The 21,241-nt window shown below is 48.4% G+C and overlaps 8 protein-coding genes across 8 annotated transcripts; 4 read left to right on the forward strand and 4 right to left on the reverse strand.

Annotated features, from left to right (window-relative positions):
- Positions 1-321: 321 nt before the first annotated feature.
- COCVIDRAFT_21620 (hypothetical protein) lies at positions 322-1,836 on the reverse strand (the record flags this gene model as incomplete). The annotated part of the gene is made up of 3 exons (XM_014707076.1): positions 322-1,342; positions 1,422-1,568; positions 1,718-1,836. The coding sequence occupies 3 exons, from the start codon at positions 1,834-1,836 to the stop codon at positions 322-324; spliced, it is 1,287 nt and encodes a 428-aa protein (XP_014562562.1).
- A 1,565-nt stretch (positions 1,837-3,401) lies between these two features.
- On the reverse strand, positions 3,402-5,604 carry COCVIDRAFT_21621 (hypothetical protein; the record flags this gene model as incomplete). The annotated part of the gene is made up of 3 exons (XM_014707077.1): positions 3,402-3,569; positions 3,622-5,448; positions 5,503-5,604. The coding sequence occupies 3 exons, from the start codon at positions 5,602-5,604 to the stop codon at positions 3,402-3,404; spliced, it is 2,097 nt and encodes a 698-aa protein (XP_014562563.1).
- A 1,369-nt stretch (positions 5,605-6,973) lies between these two features.
- On the forward strand, positions 6,974-8,259 carry COCVIDRAFT_11078 (hypothetical protein; the record flags this gene model as incomplete). The annotated part of the gene is made up of 4 exons (XM_014707008.1): positions 6,974-7,149; positions 7,202-7,488; positions 7,636-7,835; positions 7,888-8,259. 4 exons carry the CDS (start codon positions 6,974-6,976, stop codon positions 8,257-8,259), a joined length of 1,035 nt encoding a protein of 344 aa, XP_014562494.1.
- A 444-nt stretch (positions 8,260-8,703) lies between these two features.
- COCVIDRAFT_83878 (hypothetical protein) lies at positions 8,704-9,183 on the forward strand (the record flags this gene model as incomplete). Its single annotated transcript, XM_014707293.1, has 1 exon — positions 8,704-9,183. The coding sequence occupies one exon, from the start codon at positions 8,704-8,706 to the stop codon at positions 9,181-9,183; it is 480 nt and encodes a 159-aa protein (XP_014562779.1).
- Positions 9,184-10,703: 1,520 nt separating this feature from the next.
- On the reverse strand, positions 10,704-12,077 carry COCVIDRAFT_83764 (hypothetical protein; the record flags this gene model as incomplete). Its single annotated transcript, XM_014707294.1, has 5 exons — positions 10,704-10,975; positions 11,050-11,632; positions 11,720-11,790; positions 11,868-11,952; positions 12,012-12,077. 5 exons carry the CDS (start codon positions 12,075-12,077, stop codon positions 10,704-10,706), a joined length of 1,077 nt encoding a protein of 358 aa, XP_014562780.1.
- Positions 12,078-12,913: 836 nt separating this feature from the next.
- Positions 12,914-13,321, reverse strand: COCVIDRAFT_84021 (hypothetical protein; the record flags this gene model as incomplete). The annotated part of the gene is made up of 1 exon (XM_014707295.1): positions 12,914-13,321. The coding sequence occupies one exon, from the start codon at positions 13,319-13,321 to the stop codon at positions 12,914-12,916; it is 408 nt and encodes a 135-aa protein (XP_014562781.1).
- A 597-nt stretch (positions 13,322-13,918) lies between these two features.
- On the forward strand, positions 13,919-15,401 carry COCVIDRAFT_83415 (hypothetical protein; the record flags this gene model as incomplete). The annotated part of the gene is made up of 2 exons (XM_014707296.1): positions 13,919-14,517; positions 14,570-15,401. 2 exons carry the CDS (start codon positions 13,919-13,921, stop codon positions 15,399-15,401), a joined length of 1,431 nt encoding a protein of 476 aa, XP_014562782.1.
- Positions 15,402-16,793: 1,392 nt separating this feature from the next.
- COCVIDRAFT_21625 (hypothetical protein) lies at positions 16,794-20,255 on the forward strand (the record flags this gene model as incomplete). Its single annotated transcript, XM_014707078.1, has 5 exons — positions 16,794-17,099; positions 17,150-17,307; positions 17,362-17,950; positions 18,002-18,278; positions 18,334-20,255. 5 exons carry the CDS (start codon positions 16,794-16,796, stop codon positions 20,253-20,255), a joined length of 3,252 nt encoding a protein of 1,083 aa, XP_014562564.1.
- Positions 20,256-21,241: the final 986 nt, after the last annotated feature.

The raw sequence follows: 21,241 nt of genomic DNA on the forward strand, positions 1-21,241 counted from the left end.
AACTTCTGCCAGTCTATATCCTTATTCTTGAGACGAAATTGCTCCATTCCGTGTTGTCCTTCTCCACCATCAGCCACCATACAATGGAATGCTTTTTTGACGAGGGAAGTGTGCGACTCAGTCTCCGGTGCGACCCACGCATATCTTGTCAGCTTTTTGTTGACCGCTGCTGACCGGGGCACACTTTGCAAGCTGGTTCAGATACTTATTGAGTGCGTCGTCCAAAGTCTCGTTTTCTGCGGTGACAGTATGGATTGCGCCTACGCGCCAGAGCTCCTCCGGCTTGATTTCCCTACCCGACAGCATTCCTTCCCGCGCCACTCAGGCTCCCCATATACGTACGATGAACTTGGAGATAACAGCTGGACTGACCCCAATTTTTACTTCACTCAACGTCCACCTGACTTTCGGGGAAACGATGCGCACATCACATGCGAAAGTTAAGCCAACACCACCTCCAAAACACGGGCCGTCAACTAATGCGATGGTGGTTTGTGGTACATGATCAATAGCCTCAAAGAAAGCAGCCACTTGTCCGTAGTAATTTGATTCCCCTGTCATATCTGTTGTGTTGGTGCCTCCACTCAGATCCATACCTGTGCAAAAATACTTACCCTCCGACTCAAGTGCAACATGGTATACTGTCGGATCTTTGTGCAAGTTCTTGAGGAATTTCTTTAGGCTTGTGAGCATGGTGCTTGTCATCGCGTTGCCATTTTTGGGGCGAGTTAGGGTGATCTTCATCGCTGTTCCTGCACGAGGAATCCTGTACTCTCTTGTATCCTCCACCACCTGCCACGATCTTGGCACGCTCGACTCTGTAGGAGAATGTTTTCGTGGCGGAGAGCGTTGAGTCTGCGTCCTCTTAGGAGCGATTGCTGCACCAGCTCTGCTTCCATACGGAATGCCGAGGCGTTTGGAAATCCACTGCCCAACATCGACCAATTTTTCAAGATCCACTCCAGCCTTCACACCGGCTTTTTCGAAGGTGTAAATAAGGTCCTCCGTAACAACGTTGCCTCGAGCTCCAGGAGCGCAGGGACAACTACCCAAGCCAGCAACACTGCTGTCAAAGGTCCGAATGCCCATCTCATAGGATTTGTACGAATTCGCTACAGCCTGTCCATATGTGTCATGAAAATGCCCAGCAAGTCTATGTGCAGGAACCTCCTGGAGAAGGACTTCAAGCAAACTTTGCGTGTCCTTAGGTGTTCCAACACCAAGCATATCTCCCAGTCCGACTTCGTAGCATCCCATTTCAAGAAATTGTTGCACTACTTCCAGGACATCTTTACGGGCCGTAGGCCCCGAGAATGGGTCCGAGAAAACACAGGAAATTGCGCTGTCATATTGTCATTGCTAAATGCATGATCCATCTCCGTTCTTCAATAAGGGTTTAAGGAGTATGTGTATGTGCTTACCTTCTGACTTTGATACCAGAGGCAAGTGCTTCCTTGATTACAACTCTGGCCTGAGAGATAGCCTCGTCTACTGTACAATTTTGATTTGCTCTGCTGAAGGCTTTGGTGACGGATGCAAAAACCACAATCTCATCGGCGCCGGCAGTCCTTCATTTTCCAAGCCTTTCATGTTTGGCGCGAGAACTGGGAAACGGAGGTAGGGTTCCGACAACTTTCTCGACTTCGCAAATTGTAGCGCGTCTTGAAGTACGGCCCGTCCATCTGCGAGCTGAGGCACTCATTTTGGCGAAACGAACGATGTTGCCTCGATTTCCTGCAACCCAGTTTCTGCGAGACTCTGGATCAACTCGGTCTTGACTTCCTGGGGTACCAACTGTTTGATGTTCTGGAGGCCATCCCGTGGTCCAACCTCCATGATCCGAACATGACGGTCGCGGGCAATGTTACTCCGCAAACGATGGTGGTTTGTCGGTAAACGCCTTATCTCCGGTCTCTTTAGGTTATGGTATCCAATCCTAATTCCACCCATTGATAGCGTCAAGTCGCGACCCACTGATAACCGCAGATTCTGGTAGCTCATCGTAACGGAGGCTCGTCATCTACGATTGTACCGCTTATTGCGATTGAACAAAGACTATAGCTCATTTCCTTTCCGTTTGTATGATGAGAATACTATAAGGGTTCCCATGTTGGTTTAAATGCTGTAAAGCATGACGTTATAGTTAGCATTGCAAGAACTGCCGAGGAACCAAAGCTGCGTACTACAAACACCGAGTAGCCTCGGCAACTGCAGCGGGACTGATTTGTTTCCATGCAGATGAACTATAAATTGTAACTAAATACGGGGAAAATAAGCTGAGTTATACAAAGGTCGTAGCTGGCACGCCATTCGCTTCCCGGAAGTTCCGAAGTTGAGACTAACTTTCAATATGGTGTGTGACAATGTCACAAAGGGATGTGATTCTATTGGCTTGGCTGAACGATAACTTTGATCGGATAAATAGTGCCTGCGCTATTCAACGTCTTTGATAATTGTAGTCAGCTGAGTTTTCTTGTAGGATATTGGTCTTCCATTTTCATAGCTCCAACAATTACCACATGATGTGCTACACAGTCTGACTTTAGTCATGTTGATCGTGTAAAAGGTGATCTGAAGCGGCTAAAAGATGAGGATTGGCTGATCCAAAATACCGCTCGAGAATGCCAGTCCCTCAGGACTGGGTACAGAAAAGTTGTGATAGAGGGTTGTATGTTAGCAAGTTATGTGTTCCACTGGTTCTGAGGAACAAAACGCGATTGAAATGGAGTTCAATCGTCCTAATTGATGACTCAAACATGTCCTTGGTCGGTTCGCTGATCTCTTCAAGTCATATCTTGTGTCGTGTCATATGATGTATACTGTGGTGTAGAATGCTGGACGTCATATCTTTCAGGCCATATATCTATTTACCAAATAGCTATCGTAGATGGAAAAATTCAATCAGCTCTTACCCCCAAAAATATTGTTGCCAGTTGCCACCTATCAGTACCTTCAATACGCACCGATTGCGAACCAAAAGTCTATTCGATATCTTATTTTCATCCTACGACATTTTATCGTGGCCATGATACTGTATACCGCGGAATGGAAGGTATAGAAAGAAGGGATCAAGGTCGATGTAATTAAGCTCCTTGACTTGGCCCCATCTAGGTTTACCATCCACGATGAGTTGATGAAGTAGATGATACAACATCACCATTATGGGAATTACTTAACCATGGACTGAGAAATAAAGCCAATAGATATTATTCCATAATTCGACATTATCATAGCCAAGTTCTTGAGCTTGGTTCATAATGTGTTCTTATGAGTTCAGATTATCTAGAATTTCGGTAATCGTTACCAAGGAAAGGGTAGAAGAACACATTTTATTTTTCATATACAATACCGTGCTTCGGTATCGGTATGCTCGTTTCCGCTGAAATTTTGAGCGCATCTCACTACAATTTGGCTGAAGGTTGAGATGCAGCGTGTAATACGTCATCCTTGGAGAATTGATAATAGTAATCAAGACACTTGGGATTTGCAATGGCGCGAGATGGTGTAATGGAGTTTCCAGAAACGATCTGCTTCACTGGGAGTTCGACCTTTTTTCCGTTGAATGTCACCTATGGGACGGGTAAGCTCGCTTTGAAATTTTGCTCTATCCAATGCACTTACTGGTATCTCTGGTGTTTCAAATACAAACTGTGGGACATGCCGTGGACTCAATTGTCTGCGGATCGCGCTCTTGATCTCATCCACCAGCTTATTGGTAAAGATATGTCCAGGTCTCAGTAGCAAGAATAAAATAACCTTTTCGTCCGTGTCCTGAACGCGCTTTTGTCCAACGCAAACGCAGTCGGCAATTTGATCAGCAAAACTGGCCTCGATGACTCCGTATATCTCTGCACTACCAAAGCGGATGCCACTTGGGTTAAGAACACCATCCGCTCTACCGAGAAAGATGATCTGCTTCGTGGTTGGGTGGACCATTACGAAATCGCCATGTGTCCATACATTGTCGAATTGGCTGAAGTAGCTCTCGAAGTAGCGACGAGGTCCACCACTACCCCAAAAGTTTACCGGCATACTGGGAAAAGGAGCCGTACACACAAGCTCACCAGCCTGTCCAATCGGGAGAGAATTTCCCTTTTGTATACTGCCATCCGTATTTTGCCCAGCTTCAAACACCTCCACAGCTAGACCTAGAGCTTTGCTTTGACATCCCCCTACATACAAGGGTAGGAGAGGATTTCCCGCAGTGAATGCGCCCGCCAAGTCTGTTCCTCCGGAGGAGTTGTCTAGATGAATTGTGCTCGGAAAGGCTTCATCATACACCCATTCGAACAGGGAATCGGACAGTACCATACCTGTACTCGAAAGAGTCTGTAAGCGGCTCAGATCGGCAACTTTTCGTGGTGAGATGTTGTTCTCGCGCAATGTTTGCAAGAATCGGGGGCTAATGCCTAAATGTGTGACTCCAGTACTGCTTGCCAAGCGGATGAGATTGGCTGGATCGGGCACGAAGGGGCTACCATCATACATGACTATCTTAGCCCCAAGGACAAGGCTTAATACTGAAACAAGATACATTATCCATCCAGTGGTGGTATACTGGAGATGGACGGAAGTGTGGTCAATACTTCGATGAAGTCGGCTCTCCTTGCATCCATTTAGAAGAACGCCACCAATGCAGTGGACGATGCATTTTGGCTTTCCAGTTGTTCCAGACGAATATACAATTAGGAAAGGATCTGAGAATCGACATCGCTCGAAGATAAGAGTATCCGAAGTTGCGACAGAAAGAAAATCCGCCAGTTTGTAGGATTTAGCGATGGCTGCGATATCGGCCGGCCTGTCGGGGAAACGCACTAGGGCAACTACACCCTGAAACTCTGTAAATTCGCGAAGTCCTTGACATATCTGTTGCATTACAGGGCGGAGGTCGATCTCCTTGCGGTTGTACAAGGCTCGGTCGTCTACGAAAACATATTTGGGTCGAATCTGGGAGAGACGCTCCAGGATACCTCGTGCTCCGACGTCAGTACTAATAGAGCTAAAGATACCACCGATGCTTGTGGTGGCCAGGAAAACCGTTAATGTGTCTACAGAGTTGTTTGCAACGACAGCAATTCGGTCTCCTTTATGAACCCCTCGCGCTCGCATTGCCTGCGAAAGTCTTCCAACTCGGGTCCGCAATTCCTGCCATGTAACGGGTCGGACTTGTTGGGTCATTCCTTCCTTGACTTCCAGAATTGCAATCTTTCCATCTTCTTTCCCAGGGGAGTACACAGGCTTTCCAGCCTCATTGCCAGCAAATAGTACGTTCTCGGCCCAATTCAAGTGCACACCTGAAAACCACTCTGGTATGGAATCTATACGCGCCGTCTCAGTGACGACTACCGAGGGAATAGGGCCTTCGTAGACCAAGGACAGAAAACTGAAGGTGAAACGCCAAAAGTCCGATCGATCGGTGACAGAATAATTATGTAAATCTTCATACACCTGTCATATGGTCAGCAATGCTCTCCAGACGCTTACAATTCCCATGTTATGTACCGGGAATTTTAATCCGGTGGCATCCTCCAGACTTTGCTTAAATCTCCACATCCATGTGGTTTGTGGATTTGGGTGATCCCAAAGCCTGCGGGGTGCCGTCATGTTTGGACTTTCCATAGAGATGGGCGGCGTACAGCGCACAGTAGCGCAAGGTAAAATGTGGTATAGGTCTTAGTATTTGAACCCGTATGTTAGTACGCAAGTGGTAGCGAATGCGACGTCGTGGCCATCCCCTCGGCTGCACTTTCACGGCAACAGAGCTGAACTGTGTCTTTGATTTTGACAATCGATTCATTATTTATATATGACGATTGATCTTTTTCATGATTGGTGCAACGTGCAGTAACCGAGGCAGGTTTATACAACTACCGAGGGTTTCTTCCCTAGTTAGGCAAGCGCTCTTTCAGCAGATGACTGCATCACCATATTGCGATTAACCAATAATAATTCCAGTAACAATGATTGTTCTATGGCATTCAATTCATATTTTCAAGAAGCCTATAAAACACAAGATCTAATAACCCTCTGAAATGGATGTAACGACAGATCGATTCAACTCAGGTGCGCCAAATATTGACGGACAAAAAAACAAAAGAACATACCGCAGGGCTACTTTGGCATGCACATTATGCCGGGCACGCCGCAAAAGAGTCTGTACTATGCCTAATTGTTACTTTGTTGGTGAGGTCAGCTCAACAGCGGCAGTGCATTTTGCAGGACGGAGCCCGTTCCTGCGCGTGGTGTACTAACCATCGCCAAAGATGCGAATTTCCGGAGCTATACAGGCAAAATTTGTGAGTTAGAGCTTGGAATATGAAAGTAGCCCGTCGCCTGATATAGTTCAGCCCCTTTTCGCAGCCCCTTGTGGCTTCCTTACGCAGTAAACACCTCACAATGCCTCAAAATATGCTGGAGCAACACAGCATCAATCCGCCAAGCAGGAGAAGACCGCTTGTGAAACCACAAGCATCCACGATCATGAAACTTGCGCCATAAAATACACCTGCCGTGTATCAGGGGGAAAAACTGGAAGTCGAAGAGGAGAGCTTGGCCAGGAACGGCCATGACTGGCGAGCCGAACAGTTGGACCTGACTTTGGACATGTTCATGTCTGCTGATACAGACAAGGAGTATCTAAAAACCCGTATGCGACTCGAACGAATGATCAACTCGTCAGAATGGATGGAAACAAGTCTATGCAGTTCTGAGACGCCGACAGGACTCCATTCTTTCTTCGACAAATCGCAGGCGTATGGAATTCAGGACATATGTAAGGCTCATGTGTCAGAAAAAAGGCTTATAGAGATTGATAAGCCATTCTATTCGTACTTGCTGGGCCATTTCTGGAGCTCCTACGAACCACTGAATCCAGTAATCCGGAAACTACACTCAGGAAAAGCCTTGGGCGAGCGAATAGGTTGCAACTGCTTGATCTTTTTGATACTTTGTATACTTGCCATGGGGTCTCATTATGCTGGTATCAGTCGTTGCTCTAGATTTCCGAACGAAGGTGATACGGCGCCTGGCTTTTGAATCTTCATACGCCCCCCGCAAGTCGGCCATAGCTGGTCTGGTAATTCTCAGTGATCTTGGATTTGCTCTCGGCAATGGCGGCCTTGCAATCGAGTTTACAAACGCAGCATTACGGTAAGTACTCAGAAATCGGCTGTCGCTGTAGTGGGAATTGACCGCATGTTAGCATGATACAAGGAACTTCATTCAACAATCTTGCTCTCATTACTCCTGAACCGATGCAAAGACTAGGGGTAGACAACTGGACATGTACAACAAAAGCATCAGTGTTTCTAGCTCACGAGAGCCAAGGTAATTTTCACCGTACGCCATCTGTCTCCTCTTATGATAGACTCGGGGCCTTGAACTTCACCGAAATCTCAGATGAGGCCACTTTAGGAGTATCTATGCGACGCATTGCCTCATTGGCCAATGTCGCGATCGATTCAACCAACATAAAGGAAGAACACGATGGTACTACGCTCACCGAAATCTGCAGAATCGAGGAAGATCTGACCACATGGCATAAGCATTTGGAATAAGAATTCTGCAAAATTCAAGAAAAGCTGACAAAAAGGTGGACGGGAGTTTATGCAGCTCAGCTACATTACCACTATGCAGCTAATTTAGTCCATTGGCATCTATCAGACACAGTTCCTCCAGGCAAAAAAGACATTACATGTAGGCCAAGAAATGAGCGCATCGGTTCGGCTTCACACAAAACCTGCGTAGAGCATTTTATACAAATAGTCGAGATACTGAACTCTGTGTTCCACAAACTTAGGAGTGTACAGCCTTTTACCCCCACAATACACTACATAGTAAGTCTTTGAGTGTTTCTGTATAATAAAACAGCTAAGAAGATACATATAGGCAGTTTCCATGCATGTGCTTCTGGATAAATTCAGATCATTTTCGTGGGACGATGGGGAGTCATATGTGATAGCGGCGCACCTGAAGTCGCTACAAACAATCTTAGCTAGACTAGCGCCGAAATTCGTCCCAGCTCAGCTGCTCCAGTCTTCCCTTTCCGCACTGATGACTGAAGCCTTGGTAACGGCATCAATCTCCACTAAGAACTACTCGATCAACCGCAGCCAACTAGCTTGTCTACCAGTCCTAGCGTTGGATACTGGCAAAGGGGAGACAGGCTTTTTTGGGGGATCCACTACGGAATCCAATGACCCGAGCATATTGCGCCTTGCAGCTCTCCATTCGCCTGAGCTTACGGGCAGAACTTTTTAGTTGAATTTGTGCTATCCCCACATATTGTGGCAACCTACTTGGGCTTGTATGATAAAAATGTTCAATACAAACACACATATATATACATGTACAACTACCTGTTTGAAAAGTTGCTTCAAAACAGAGTGCCCCGACGTAATGAATTGGGTTTTTTTGTGTCCGCAGAAGAGGCGAAATAGATCTTACCGAGGCGTTTGTGCTGCCAGAGCCGACCGGCAGAAAGTTTATACTACTACCAGATGGGTCAAAATAGCTCCCAGTGAGCTCTAGGACTCTACACAGCTCTGTAAAATAAAAGTATCACCAATCCATCAGGATTTATGAGGATTACTTTCGGTCTCTAACGTCTACAGGATCCTCAACAACCAAATCAACATCTACTATTGCAAGGACATATCGCGAGATCGTTCGGCCTGAAGTAAACATCACCCTAAACGCTATACAATGCAACCGACGTATGCCGGAAAAAGCAAAGATTATGAGAAAGCATGGCGAGAACACGTACTTTTATTGGCACTAGCCCCGTTTATCTCCGGTTGCGGTGCAGGCATGGTAGCGACGGTCGTGATCCAGCTGATTGACACTTTGAAAGTTCGCATGCAACTCATGCAGTACGAAAAGTCAGCAGCAGCAGCATCTTCAATGTCGCTCATTCGTGGTCTCATCGTTCAGCGAAGAGTAGCTGAATTTTATAACGGCTTGTCAGCTGGCTTATTGCGTGTCATGGTGTATGGTACAGCGCGGATTGGCTTGTTCACAACGTTTGAAAGTATTCTGCAGCAACGCGCCGCCGAGAGGGGAGTTTTCCTAGCTATGGAACGCCAGCGGGCTTTCAAAATGTGCCATTGCCCCCCTGCACAGATAGATGCTATGGTAGCCCCTATCTACGTTATTTTGGCCGTCTCTGATCTCTTGGACTGGTAGAATTACGATGAAATTGATATTCAGGGAGAGCTTTGGACCCTGCGAATTCAGGCAATGAAAGAAATACTTGGGCTTAGCACATTTGGACAGGTTGGCGAACAGTCCATTGCCACAACCACTGCTGCAAGTGTTAGGGACCAGTTTGCGGGACTACAAAAGGCAATGTATCCACTCGAATGGTTGGCATTCAACAAATACCACCACGGTGGCAAGGTTAACCCTCAAAATCGAGACATACTACTGGATCTCATTTCTCAAGGCTGTCACGGGCCGGGACGGCCGCCAAAAAGGACAGGTATCAAAACAGTATATAGTACAAGTTGTCTATCTCAGAACTGTGGGAGGTGAGGCTAAGTACAGAATCCCAGCCAAGGCGCTATACCCAAACGGGGTAAGTGAGCTCTGGCAATGGCAGCGCCATAACAAAGGCGAGGCCGAGCACAAAGTAATGGACGCAACCAAGGATTTGGTGAAGAGATTGGAGGAGCGCAAACATTGAATTGCGACTAGTCTAGTATGTGGGTATGGACATTAGCAAATGACCACAATGTTTAAATCAAGAAGAGTTAAGCTCTAGCCCTTCCCTCATCAAACCTCCATAATTGAATCTTCTTTACATTTGTTCATGTAATGAAATGAAATAGGGTACAGAGGCCTGGCCAAAAGTCGCAATAGAAATTATGTGACGAAATCCATCAGATCCAGGCCCAGCGGTTGAAACATTGGCGGCCATGGTAAGTTTTCAGCAAGATGCATTACTAGCTGTCAGACTAGAAATATAGCAGACTGGACACTAAACTGCTAGAGATGCTACACCCTAAATCAATGTGAAAGATCTCAACGTAGCTATATTTGAACAAGGACACATAGAGATCTATTCCTTATTGACCCAATGTTGGGTGCACATACCTCAAATGCACGTGGCACACCGGGGTATACATGTAATTCCGTAGAGATGTTTTCATCAAATAGCCTAGCTGCATACGCAACATCTTCCTTGACAGATATTTTTAAATCATCAACATCTATATAGGCCAGTGGCAAGCCAGCTGATGTTGTTGCCCGAGCAGGAGATGCGTATGGGGAAATATCGGCATCCCTTTGGCTTACTCCATCACCAAGAAGTGCAATCCAAGCAGTGATGTTGTAATCGTGCGTTATGTAACGTTCGAGCGTACCAAAAGCCTCAGCAGCAGATGAAGACTCCACAGAGATTTCATGCCGAGGATAATTGGTTGGCTTTGTGTAAGAGATCTCCTGTCCTACTATTCGATTGCATAAAGTAGACTAGGATATACATAAGTGGGTTAACTTGATAAGATGATTACCCCACTAAACTATGATATCTACACAGAAGACGTTATATCGAGTAGGCATCCGTGATTGTGTATAAAGTAGCCAATTCATGCACATGATCGTTCAGATAACTCTAAGAAACACAAGAGACTAAGTTCAGGCTCGATACCTAATTGTTATTTCTTCTTTGATACTCCTATAACCCCCTCAATCAATACAAACAATTAAGCCAAGATCTCAGGTACAAGAACCATTCTACTTTTCACCTTTCCATGATGCAAATCCTCTAAAGCTTGAGGGAGATCATTCAGGCTTCTAGTTACGACCTGTGGTTTGACGATCTTCTTTGCGACGAGGTCCAGAGAGGCCTCGAGACTCTTGTATGATCCTCCAAAGGTGAAAAGAACGTTAACTGCCTTTAGGATCGCGGGACGTGAATCGAATGACATATCAGGGTTTATAAGACCGACCACCACCACAGTTCCCCCTATTCTCACTATGGTGTTCATGTTAGCCTCGATATATCACTACGACGCAGTGTCTAGATCAAGGGCGCTTGGACAAACTTACCAGAGTCAATAGCCGCTCTAAAGGTATCTGAAACACCAACAAAGTCCAAAGTCTTATCGATAACGAGTTGTTTGTTCGTGACAAACTCAGTGGCACTGGTTCCGGGCGGAACTACATCTTCGCGCTTGACGCCAAACTTAACAGCCTCGTCGAGCACTTCTTGTCGTTTATCCACCACAATGACCCTCGCCCCAATACCGAGTACAATCTGTAACGCGTTGAAGCCTAACCCACCAAGTCCAAATAGCAACACAGTATCTGATTTCTTAATGTTGGCTCTTTCAACAGTAGCGCTGTATGCAGTCAAGACAGCGTCAGGTACAACTGCCCCTATTACGGGACTCAGCCCAGCAGGTAGTTTGACTGCGGCTCTTTCCCGAATGGCAACATATGGGGCAAACGAGCCATCGTATCCAATTCCGTAGCGTTCGCCGGTGTGGCAGAGCGCTTCAAGACCCCTAGTACATTCCGGGCAAGTGTCCTTCCCGCATCCTGGTATCGACAAGATCGCGACTATGTCACCTGGTACGAACTTGGTGGCGGCGGAACCAACAGAGATGACTTCACCACAACCTTCGTGGCCCTGGGAATAGATGAGTCAACGGGATTCTTTCAGGCTTTATCGACGCGACACTGAACTTTCGTCCAAGGAAAATAAGTAAATACCTACCAGTGTATACTTTCTCAAATGATTGGGTGGTTGTGGCTCCAGCTCTAACAGACTGATATCACTATGGCACACTAGTTTGCTGCTCAGTTTCAAATTTTCTTTGCGAATAGTATATAGCAGGCGGAACAACAGATAAATTGAACCTTACCTCCGGCTGCATGGACTTTTACCAGTAGGCCATCCTCAGGCGGTTGAGGGACGTCGACTTCAACGCGAATCCGGATCGATGTTAGCTTCACTTGATACGTCGGATAGCGATAGACAACCTATCTCCAAAAAATAATACACATACTGGTTTAAGGCTTCCAAGATGCTTCTGCCATGCTAGCATCTTCTTAGGAATTGTTTGAGTTTCCATGATGTTAGACTTGGTTGATAATAAATAAGTTCAAATTAGATCAGTTTCTTGATTTGCTTGATGATATATTGATTATAGTTACGAAGGTACTACTGGCTTATAGAGACACTACACCAGCTGACTCTACAATTCCGAGTAGCTTAAAATGCGGGGTACTATACTACACAGAGTATCTTTCTGCGCGGGGTACCTTGTTGCGCGGGGTACTCTACTGCGCGGGGAGGCGGTTCGTGCGTGGAATTTCGTGCGTAAGAGATGAAAGTTCACCTAAGGTTTCTTTAGTTACTTCTAGTCATCTATACAACATAGAGAATCTTGTATTAGCGGTTGTGGATGTGAGTAATTAAAACTAGAGAGTGTTCTTTGAAAAATTCAATCTATTGGGTTCGACGCCTCTTCGATTGTGCAGGAAGTCGTATTCTTTCACTACGGTTTAGGCGACAACAGCTTCGCCGAGGATTGATTATAGCTCTATGCACTAGTAAAATGCTAAAACATGATATATACTAGTTTTCTATATTCGATTACATGTTAGGTATAGCCTAGGTCTGATATTCAGGAAAGCTCACGTGATGTTATCGATACCTATCCGAAAGCTCAGCACAACCAGTTAGATAGAAAACACATCCATATCCCGCAACAACACAGAACACCACACCACTTACAGCATAGCCACGGCATGATCAATCTCATAATTAATAATCCAGATATTCGCACAAGCGTTTACGAAAGTGTTCAAGTAGCACTAAACACGATACTGGAAACAGCCGTCTGCTTATGCTCTACAGGACACAAGATATGTGCATACCTACAATGCGATCTCGTGCGAAACAATCCTAGATTACAACGCATCGACATTTTGGTAAAAGAAAAGGCGTTTCAATGCTCAATGCGTGCAAGCCAATGGTCATGGTGGGGAAGGAGTTTAATTGTCGGAGGTCCGTTGTGGGCCCGCCGACGCTTTCCGCAGCCGCTACGGCCCTCATCGCGCTCAGCATAGCAGCCATGGGAGGATTACAGAATTTTGCGTAACCCCCACGAGAGCCGATACCGGGACGCGTGACGAAGAGCGGTGCCAAGGTGGATATGGTGCTGTCAGAAGAAAAGAAGAATGGGGGCTGACCGCGCATGGAGAGCGAGGACGGCATGGCTACGCTCGGCTCTGGGCAAACCATGGAGAGGCCGCGATAGGACCTGTGCAGCGTGCAGTGCATCTCGCCGACTGTGGGGTAACAGGCATGCATACGAGAGTGGTCACGATGGTCACGGCTGGACAATCAAAGCAAAAGCAAGAGCAAGACGGTGCGGCTGAGGGGTCGGTCTGGCGAGACTGGGCATACGTAGGCACGACTGCCTCTGGCCTCAGGTTTTCAATGCCTGGCGTCGACGAGGACAGTACCAGGCATCGCGGACGCAATCGGCACTACTTTGCAAACACCACCGCAATCGTCATTTCCAGAAGCTGCTGCTGTCTAGACAGGGCAACGCCATCATCGGGGCTGCTAGGGGTGGCCAATGGGCCAGGGCTGATACGCCCGCGTCAGTCTGGTACCCTCTGGAGCATCGTCGAGTTTCACTAGCGCGAGCCGACGCAAGCCGAGCATTGCGCTCCGCCCTGTCCAAACAACACGCCCACGATGCACGGTATATATGGCATGCACTGCATCGCCCAAGGTCACAAGACCTGTTGATCTACGCAATTCATCCGAGCATACTTCCCCGGACTCAGAAGCCCTGGCACCGCACTGACTCCGAGTGCTCTATACAAGCAGGCCGCCGGACCCGACTTGACCACCACACATCACCCACTATCCACTACCTACCACCCAATACCCATCACAATGTCCGCCATGATGCTCCGGAGACAGAACCTCCAACGCTTCCAGCGTCTTGCTCTTTCCCAAACCTCAAGGACCCTCTCACAAACACCCAGATACGTTCATCAGAGTGCACGCCAGAATGTATCTGTACCGACGTCATCGCACACATCCGACCTCCTTTCCAGCCAGCCAGAGTCCCAAATTGCTCAGACAAAGCCAGTTCTTGGTCGTCTGCCGACATCTGCTGTTCTCCGTTCCTACCTCATCACCGCAATGTCCTCGCAGCCATTGCTCCTCAATGCATGCTTTGGCCTCCTACGTCGCATGCTCGAGTCCAAATCCTACATCATGAGCATTGAGCGCAACCCTGTCCTCTCCAACCTGCTCAAGAAGACCTTTTACGCTCAGTTCTGCGTCGGCGAGCACAAAGACGAGGTAGTAAGGAACACCGACTTTGCTAGGACCTTGGGCTATGGCGGTATTCTGTTTGAGTACGCACTCGAGGTACTTGGCGGAGAGGCGCCGACCGCAGCCGAGACCAAGAAGGAGATTGAGGTATGGAGAAAGGGCATGCTCCAAAGTGTTGAGATGGCCAAGGAGGGTGACTTTGTTGGACTCAAGTACGTATTCCAAAGCAACACTCGTCCAAAGTAGGTGCTAACAATCTTGTAGATGGTCGGGTCTCGGTCGTCACGCTTTACACCTCCTCAAAAACCAGGAAGACGCTACGCCCGAGATGTGGGACGCCATCACAGCAGCCTGCGATGCTGCCGCAGCCAAGGGCGTCAGTCTCCTTCCTGGCGCTGAAGAAGAAGCTACCAACCGTGGCCTCGAGAAATGGACACTTGCTCTGCAGAAGAAGTACAACACCCCCGAGCGAGGCCATGCCGTTCTCTACATCACGTACCAATGCTACCTCCGCAACATTGCCGAGCGGTTGGCACAGCATCTCGAGATGGCTTCAAAGGGTGGATACATTGCCGGTGTCAAGCTCGTACGCGGCGCATACCTGACTTCGGAGCCCAAGCACCTCACCTTTGATACCAAGGCCGAAACCGACGCCAACTACGATGCCATCGCCGACGCTGTCGTCCGCCAACAATGGACCGACAAGGTTCCTGCACCAACACCCGGCACACCCTTCCCTCAGGTGAACATTGTCCTTGCAACTCACAATCTGGCTTCCGTCAAAGCTGCTCAGAAGATCCGTGCCTCTCAGATGCTCGCCACCTCTCCCGAGAAGCTGCCGCGTTTGACATATGCCCAACTCCAGGGTATGGCCGATGAAATCTCCCAGGCGTTGGTTCAAGACGAGACCATGAAGGCCGACAAGCAGGCCAAGGTTGTCAAGTGCATGACCTGGGGCACTACTGCCGAGTGCTTGAACTTCTTGCTCCGTAGGGCCAGCGAGAACAAGGAGGCTGCGCTCCGTACCGAAGACACCAGGCGAGCCATGGGCAAGGAGCTCTGGAGGCGCCTGAAGGGAACCTTTGGTCTCGCCTAAGTTGTTCATCTCAGTTTCTTTTGTTCAACCTTTTTTTTTCTCAAAAAACATCTCTTGAAACAATGGTTTTTACGCAGCGAAGCATAGCATTGAGCATGGCGTTTGGGATGGGCTGAGTCCTGATAAGAGGATGCCTTGGGTAAATTTTCACCGATTTGGGATTTTTCTGTCGCGAACTAAGATGGAGCTCGTTTTATTATTTTGCATAGCGCGTCGGTGGACTTTCGCGTCTCTAGTTTTGAACTTTGAATCAAACATATTTATCTATTATGAGTCGTTTGCCTTGCGCACTGGCCCCGTGAGGAGATACTGTTCCCGTTCGGTATGCCCTGCTACTGTCATTGACGCGATCAGTCCCCTTGGAATATTTTGGCGATTACTGAGACATGTAACTAGTGACAAAGATAGGCAAAGTCAAAGATGTGGTAGGAAGATGGTGAAAAGTATGTCGCAACTGCTGCTGCCTTTAATACAGCAACGACGAATTACCAACCCCATTATACCTACATGCTCATACGATACATGCGGGGCTGAGCTTCAAACACATGCTTTTGCTCGTATCTATCAACAGGGGCAGAATTACTCCATGCAATTAATCCTAGGTGCTGCTGAGAAAAAGCTGTTAGCACAAGCCTTGGCAAAGCGAACATTCATACGTGAGCCGATTTACCTGCCTTGCGATTACGTCAATAGCAGCTGAACAACCTCAGATCAAAGCCGGCACATGCACCCGACACCCATCATACGAAACAGAGCATTGCAATTGTATTCCAGATTTCTGTAAGGTTTAGCAACAGTTGGAGTCTATCAGATGAAATAACGCACTATAGTAGCTGCTTGCCACTAGTAGCAGAGTAGTAGAGTGCCAATGCAAAGAGCAGACGGACCGTCCCAGCGCCCTGGAAACCGAGGTCGTCACCGGCCGAGGATGTTTTCATGACCGAACGCAGCGTAACACTTGATGCGAACACGCATTGGTCGGAGCTGGCATTACATACATGCTCGATGCGCTGACACAGCGCTGTAGGTAACCGTGAGGATGACACAGCCTCGTGCAGCTGAACTCACAAGGGCTTACTGTGCCACACCTTGGCTTTTCAGGGCATCCTACTGGCCGCATGAACAACGTTCCTGGCCTGATATATCCCTGTAAAGTCAGCAGCTAGGCAGACAAATCCACCAGGCCTCGCCCGAGTCGGCCGAATGCACGCCAACCATCATACATGGATGAGGGCAAGGCTGACAAGGCACGGCGCTTGTTGCTACCAGGCTGAGTGGTATATAGGAAGCAGGCTGAGCCCCAACTTTAAAGACACCACCTCTGTACCTGCAAGAGGCTACAATTCTTGTAATTCAATTCATATCTTCTCCATTGTTGGACATCCTGCAACAATGGCGTCCCAGTCGTCTAACTCTGTCCCAATACCGCAGCCTCCACCACATTTGCTCATCGGCAATATTGGAGCCATCGATTCAGACGATGCCCCAGGCTCCATCCAAAGACTTTCAGATATCTATGGCGAGATCTTTCAGCTTCATATTCCAGGCCGGCCAGGAAGAATAATAGTCGTCTCTTCGCATGACACAATAAACGACTGCTGCGACGGAGACCGTTTTGAGAAGCCAATCAATGCCACTCTTGAAGAAGTGCGAGCTCTCACTGGAAATGGGCTTTTCACAGCCTACCCAGGCGAGAAGGTGAGCTAATTTTTCGCCTTGTGAGATGCTTGCAGCTGACCACGGATCAGGAATGGGGAGTTGCCCATCGCCTGCTGATGCCTGTTTTCGGCCCCATGGGCATCCGTAAGATGTTTGATGACATGATGGACATTACGACACAGATGCTGCTTAGATGGGACCGATTCGGACCAGAACACGAAATCTATTGCAGTGATGATTTTACAAGGTAAGTTGCGTCAGCTGGTCTTGCTCGGGAAAGTTGCTCACCCGCTACTACCAGATTAACATTCGACATGATTGGTCTATGCGCGTTCGGATACAGGTTCAACAACTTCTACTCTGACAAGGCGCATCCGTTTGTCGAACAAATGGTCGAAGTCCTCGTTGAGTCTGGAAGGCGAGCTACTCGCACTGGCATTGAGAACAAGCTACGTGTTTTTGCCGAAGCCAACCGCCAGGAAAATGTGAGGCAGATGCATAAACTTTGCGATGAGATCATCGAGGAGCGCATAGCACATCCGCAGCCAGATGCGAGAGATCTACTGAACCCCATGCTTGAAGGTGTAGACAAAGTGACTGGCGAGAAGATGTCCAAAGAACTTGTGCGATACAACATGGTAACCTTTTTGGTGGCTGGCCACGAAACAACGAGCGGTACTCTTGGCTTCTTGTTCTTCCATCTTCTCAAGAACCCCGACACATATCTCAGAGCCCAGCAAGAAGTTGACGAGGTTCTTGGAGATGGTCCTCTGGACATCAAGCACATCCCAAAGCTGGTTTACATCAAGTACGCCATTTATGAAGCGCTGCGTTTCCTTGGTCCTATTGGAATCAACGGCAAGCACGCACTGCAAAAAACCAAGATTGCTGTAAGTTTTCATCTCCTCCCCAAGTAGACTGTACATACTAAAGACCAGTAGGGCAAGTATGAAGTAGAGCCAGAGGATGTCATTTTGATGAACTTGCGAGGCCTACACCACGACCCCAAGGTTTGGGGCGACGACGCCCATGTATTCCGGCCTGAACGTTTCTTGAATGGCGGCTGGGAGAACCTGCCGCCAAATTCATGGAAAGCGTTTGGTGATGGTATGCGAGCTTGCATTGGGCGTACTTTTGCCGAGCAAGAGATGATCATGACTGTGGCGCTCATTCTGCAAAAGTTCCAAGTCGAACTGGCAGATCCTGGCTACCAACTCCGTAAGTGCACATATAAACAGTTCAACATTGTAGCATTTCTAATCTCATATGGCAGAGGTCTCGGTCACAATCACACAGAAGCCCAAGGATCTTAAGATCAAAGTACGGAGACGGCCTGGGCGCACGATGGCCAGTCTTGGGGCAGTTGGTGGCAGCGCTCCTTCATCGACAAATCCTGCCGCTGATGATGGGAAAGCCAAGGTAGCAGGAAATGCTTCTGGAAGAGATGCAAAGCCAATCACCGTCCTCTATGGATCAAATGCGGGTACTTGCAAATCATATGCCGAGGATCTGGAGACAAACGCAGCTCGATTCGGATTCAAAGCAAACGTGGGCAGCTTGGACTCTGCCACCGAACACATTCCAAAAGATCAGCCAATCGTCATTATTGAGCCTTCGTATGAAGGCAAACCGGCAGACAACGCGAAGAAATTTACCGCATGGCTGGAGAACAATGCAGACTCAAAGATGCTGGAGGGTGTTCAATATGCCGTCTTTGGTGTTGGCAACAGTGATTGGACGCACACATACCACCGTGTCCCAAAGAAGACCGACGAGCTTCTTGAGAAGATGGGCGCAACGCGATTCACAGAGACCGGTTTTGTCAACGTAAAGGAAGACATCATGGGACCATGGGAGAGCTGGTCTGAACAAATGTGGACTAGTCTTCGAGAGGCGAGTGGTACAACTGTCGAAGTTCTTGATGGGACACTTCAGGCCGAGATAAAGGCTCCCAAATTCGCGACGTATCTTGGGGGCAAAAACATCTCCTCTGGGCAGGTCAAGGTCAACAAAGACCTGGGTGGGGCTGAGGTCGGTCTGTCCAAGAGGCACATGGAGATCGAGTTGCCAGCCGGCAGCTCGTACCGCTCTGGAGACTACATGGTTGTCCTGCCTCTCAACAACTCGGATACCGTGAAGCGAGTTATGCGACGCTTCGATCTTTCGCCGGACGACACCATCTCGATTACTGGAACCAACAAGACATTTCTGGCTACTGAGGGACATGCATCCATCTACGAAATTCTCATGACGCGTGTGGAGCTTGGTACACCAATCTCACAAAAGCAGTTGAAGATGCTTGCGGATGTGACACCGGAAGACAAGCGCGCCGGCTTGCTCGAGTTTGCAAGCGATGAAGTCTACAAGGCCAAGGTCATTCCCTCCCGCTATAGCATCCTGGATATCCTCGAAGACCACCCCGAGTGCAAGCTCCCTTTTGCTGCTTACCTTGACTTACTCAAGCCCCTGTCTCCCCGCCAATACAGCATTTCCAGCTCTCCGCTAGCCAATGTTGATTTTGTCCAAGCACCAGACGGCTCGACTGTCCAGCGTCTGACCGCTTCCATAACCTACGATGTGCACGACGAGGCTGCCTGGAGCGGAGAAAATCGTCGCTTCCACGGCGTAGCATCGACCTACCTTGCGAGCCGAGAACCAGGCGAGAGAATCAAGTGCTTCACACGGCCTACAAACATCAACTTCCATCTGCCTACGGACCCCACGACGCCCATCATCATGATTTGCGCCGGCTCCGGTCTCGCCCCCATGCGCGGCTTCATTCAGGAACGGGCGACCATCAAGAAAGCGCGCAACGCAGCCATTGGACCCGCAATCCTATACTTTGGCTGCCGCCATCACGAAAAAGACTTCATATACTCCGACGAGCTCGCCCAGTGGGAAGCCGAAGGCGTCGTCAGCGTGCGCGGCTGCTTCTCCAAAGTCGCTCCTGAGGGACAGAAAGTGCAGCGTGTGCCTGATCGCATGTGGGACGAGCGCAAGGAGCTGGCTGAGCTGTTTGGCGAGAAGGGGGCGAAGCTATTCATTTGTGGTAGCGCGAGCAAGCTGGCCAAGAGTACGGGCGAGATGTGTATGAAGATTTATAGGGATACGTTTCCTGGGAAGACGCAGGAGGATGTTGAGGCGTGGTTGGAGAAGGTGAAGGAGGATAGGTATGTCAGTGATGTGTTTGAGTAAGTTTGTATTCGGTTGTTGTGATTGTAAATGGGGGTTTCTTTCTTGGTGCGAGGAAGTTTGTCATGATTGTATATTTGGGATTAATCAAGGTCCGATTTCATGAATCCGGACGTGTATAGCTCAATGTAGTGTTAGTACTAGATCTAAATTGAGAAAACGTTCGTCTTATAAATCTCCATGTATCCTCGGCTGTCCCAGTACTAAGATCATACGTACGAATACTTACTACGCTATATGCGGGAGTCAATCCAAACATAAACTCCACCAGCACCACCGTCACACACCCCCACGTCTCCGCTCTTTCCCAGCAAGTACGCACATTTTCCACAGTACTTCCAGAAAAAAAAACCCCCATCCCTCGCCCGAGGCAAATGTGCATCTCCAAAACTACATAATCACCAGACGGTGAAATTCGCATACCAGGGTGTTGCGCACTACCCATCCCGCCTGAAACCTACGTTTCACGATCTACTCTAGATCTGAACTCTTGGCCTCTTGGCTACTTACACACGCGCCCTCTTCCCCACTTGGCAAACAACCCCCTCAATGCACGCGCGATGATGCAGCGGAGAAAATCAGAAATAGCCATCCGCCTCCATATTCCCCCCCATTTTTTTTTCTCCCAGCGGGACTCTTTCCTGGACACATGTGGGGGAGGGGAAAAACAGGCTGTATGTATTCTCAAACTATATCGTGTCCACTTTGTAGCCCGCAGCGGGGGGTTTCTCGCAACACGCACGCACACGCATTCGCGAATATCTGACAGACGGAGATGGGCGGGGAGGGGATGGCCAATAGTGGAGATGAAAAGGTTATAACCGCCAAGTCTGCACGTGGTTCGTTTTGCGGACGAAGGTTACGCGAAAAGGAAAAGAGAGGGTAATAAGATGAGGGTGAGCAATGAATCATGGCAGTACCGCGGGGGTGCGGGATACGTGGGACATTGTGATTAGAGAGGCGCGCGCTGAGAATTCGCCAGATTGAAG

The sequence above is a fragment of the Bipolaris victoriae genome (genome assembly GCF_000527765.1).
Source record: "Bipolaris victoriae FI3 unplaced genomic scaffold scaffold_0, whole genome shotgun sequence".
NCBI classification, from domain to species: Eukaryota; Fungi; Ascomycota; class Dothideomycetes; order Pleosporales; family Pleosporaceae; genus Bipolaris; species Bipolaris victoriae.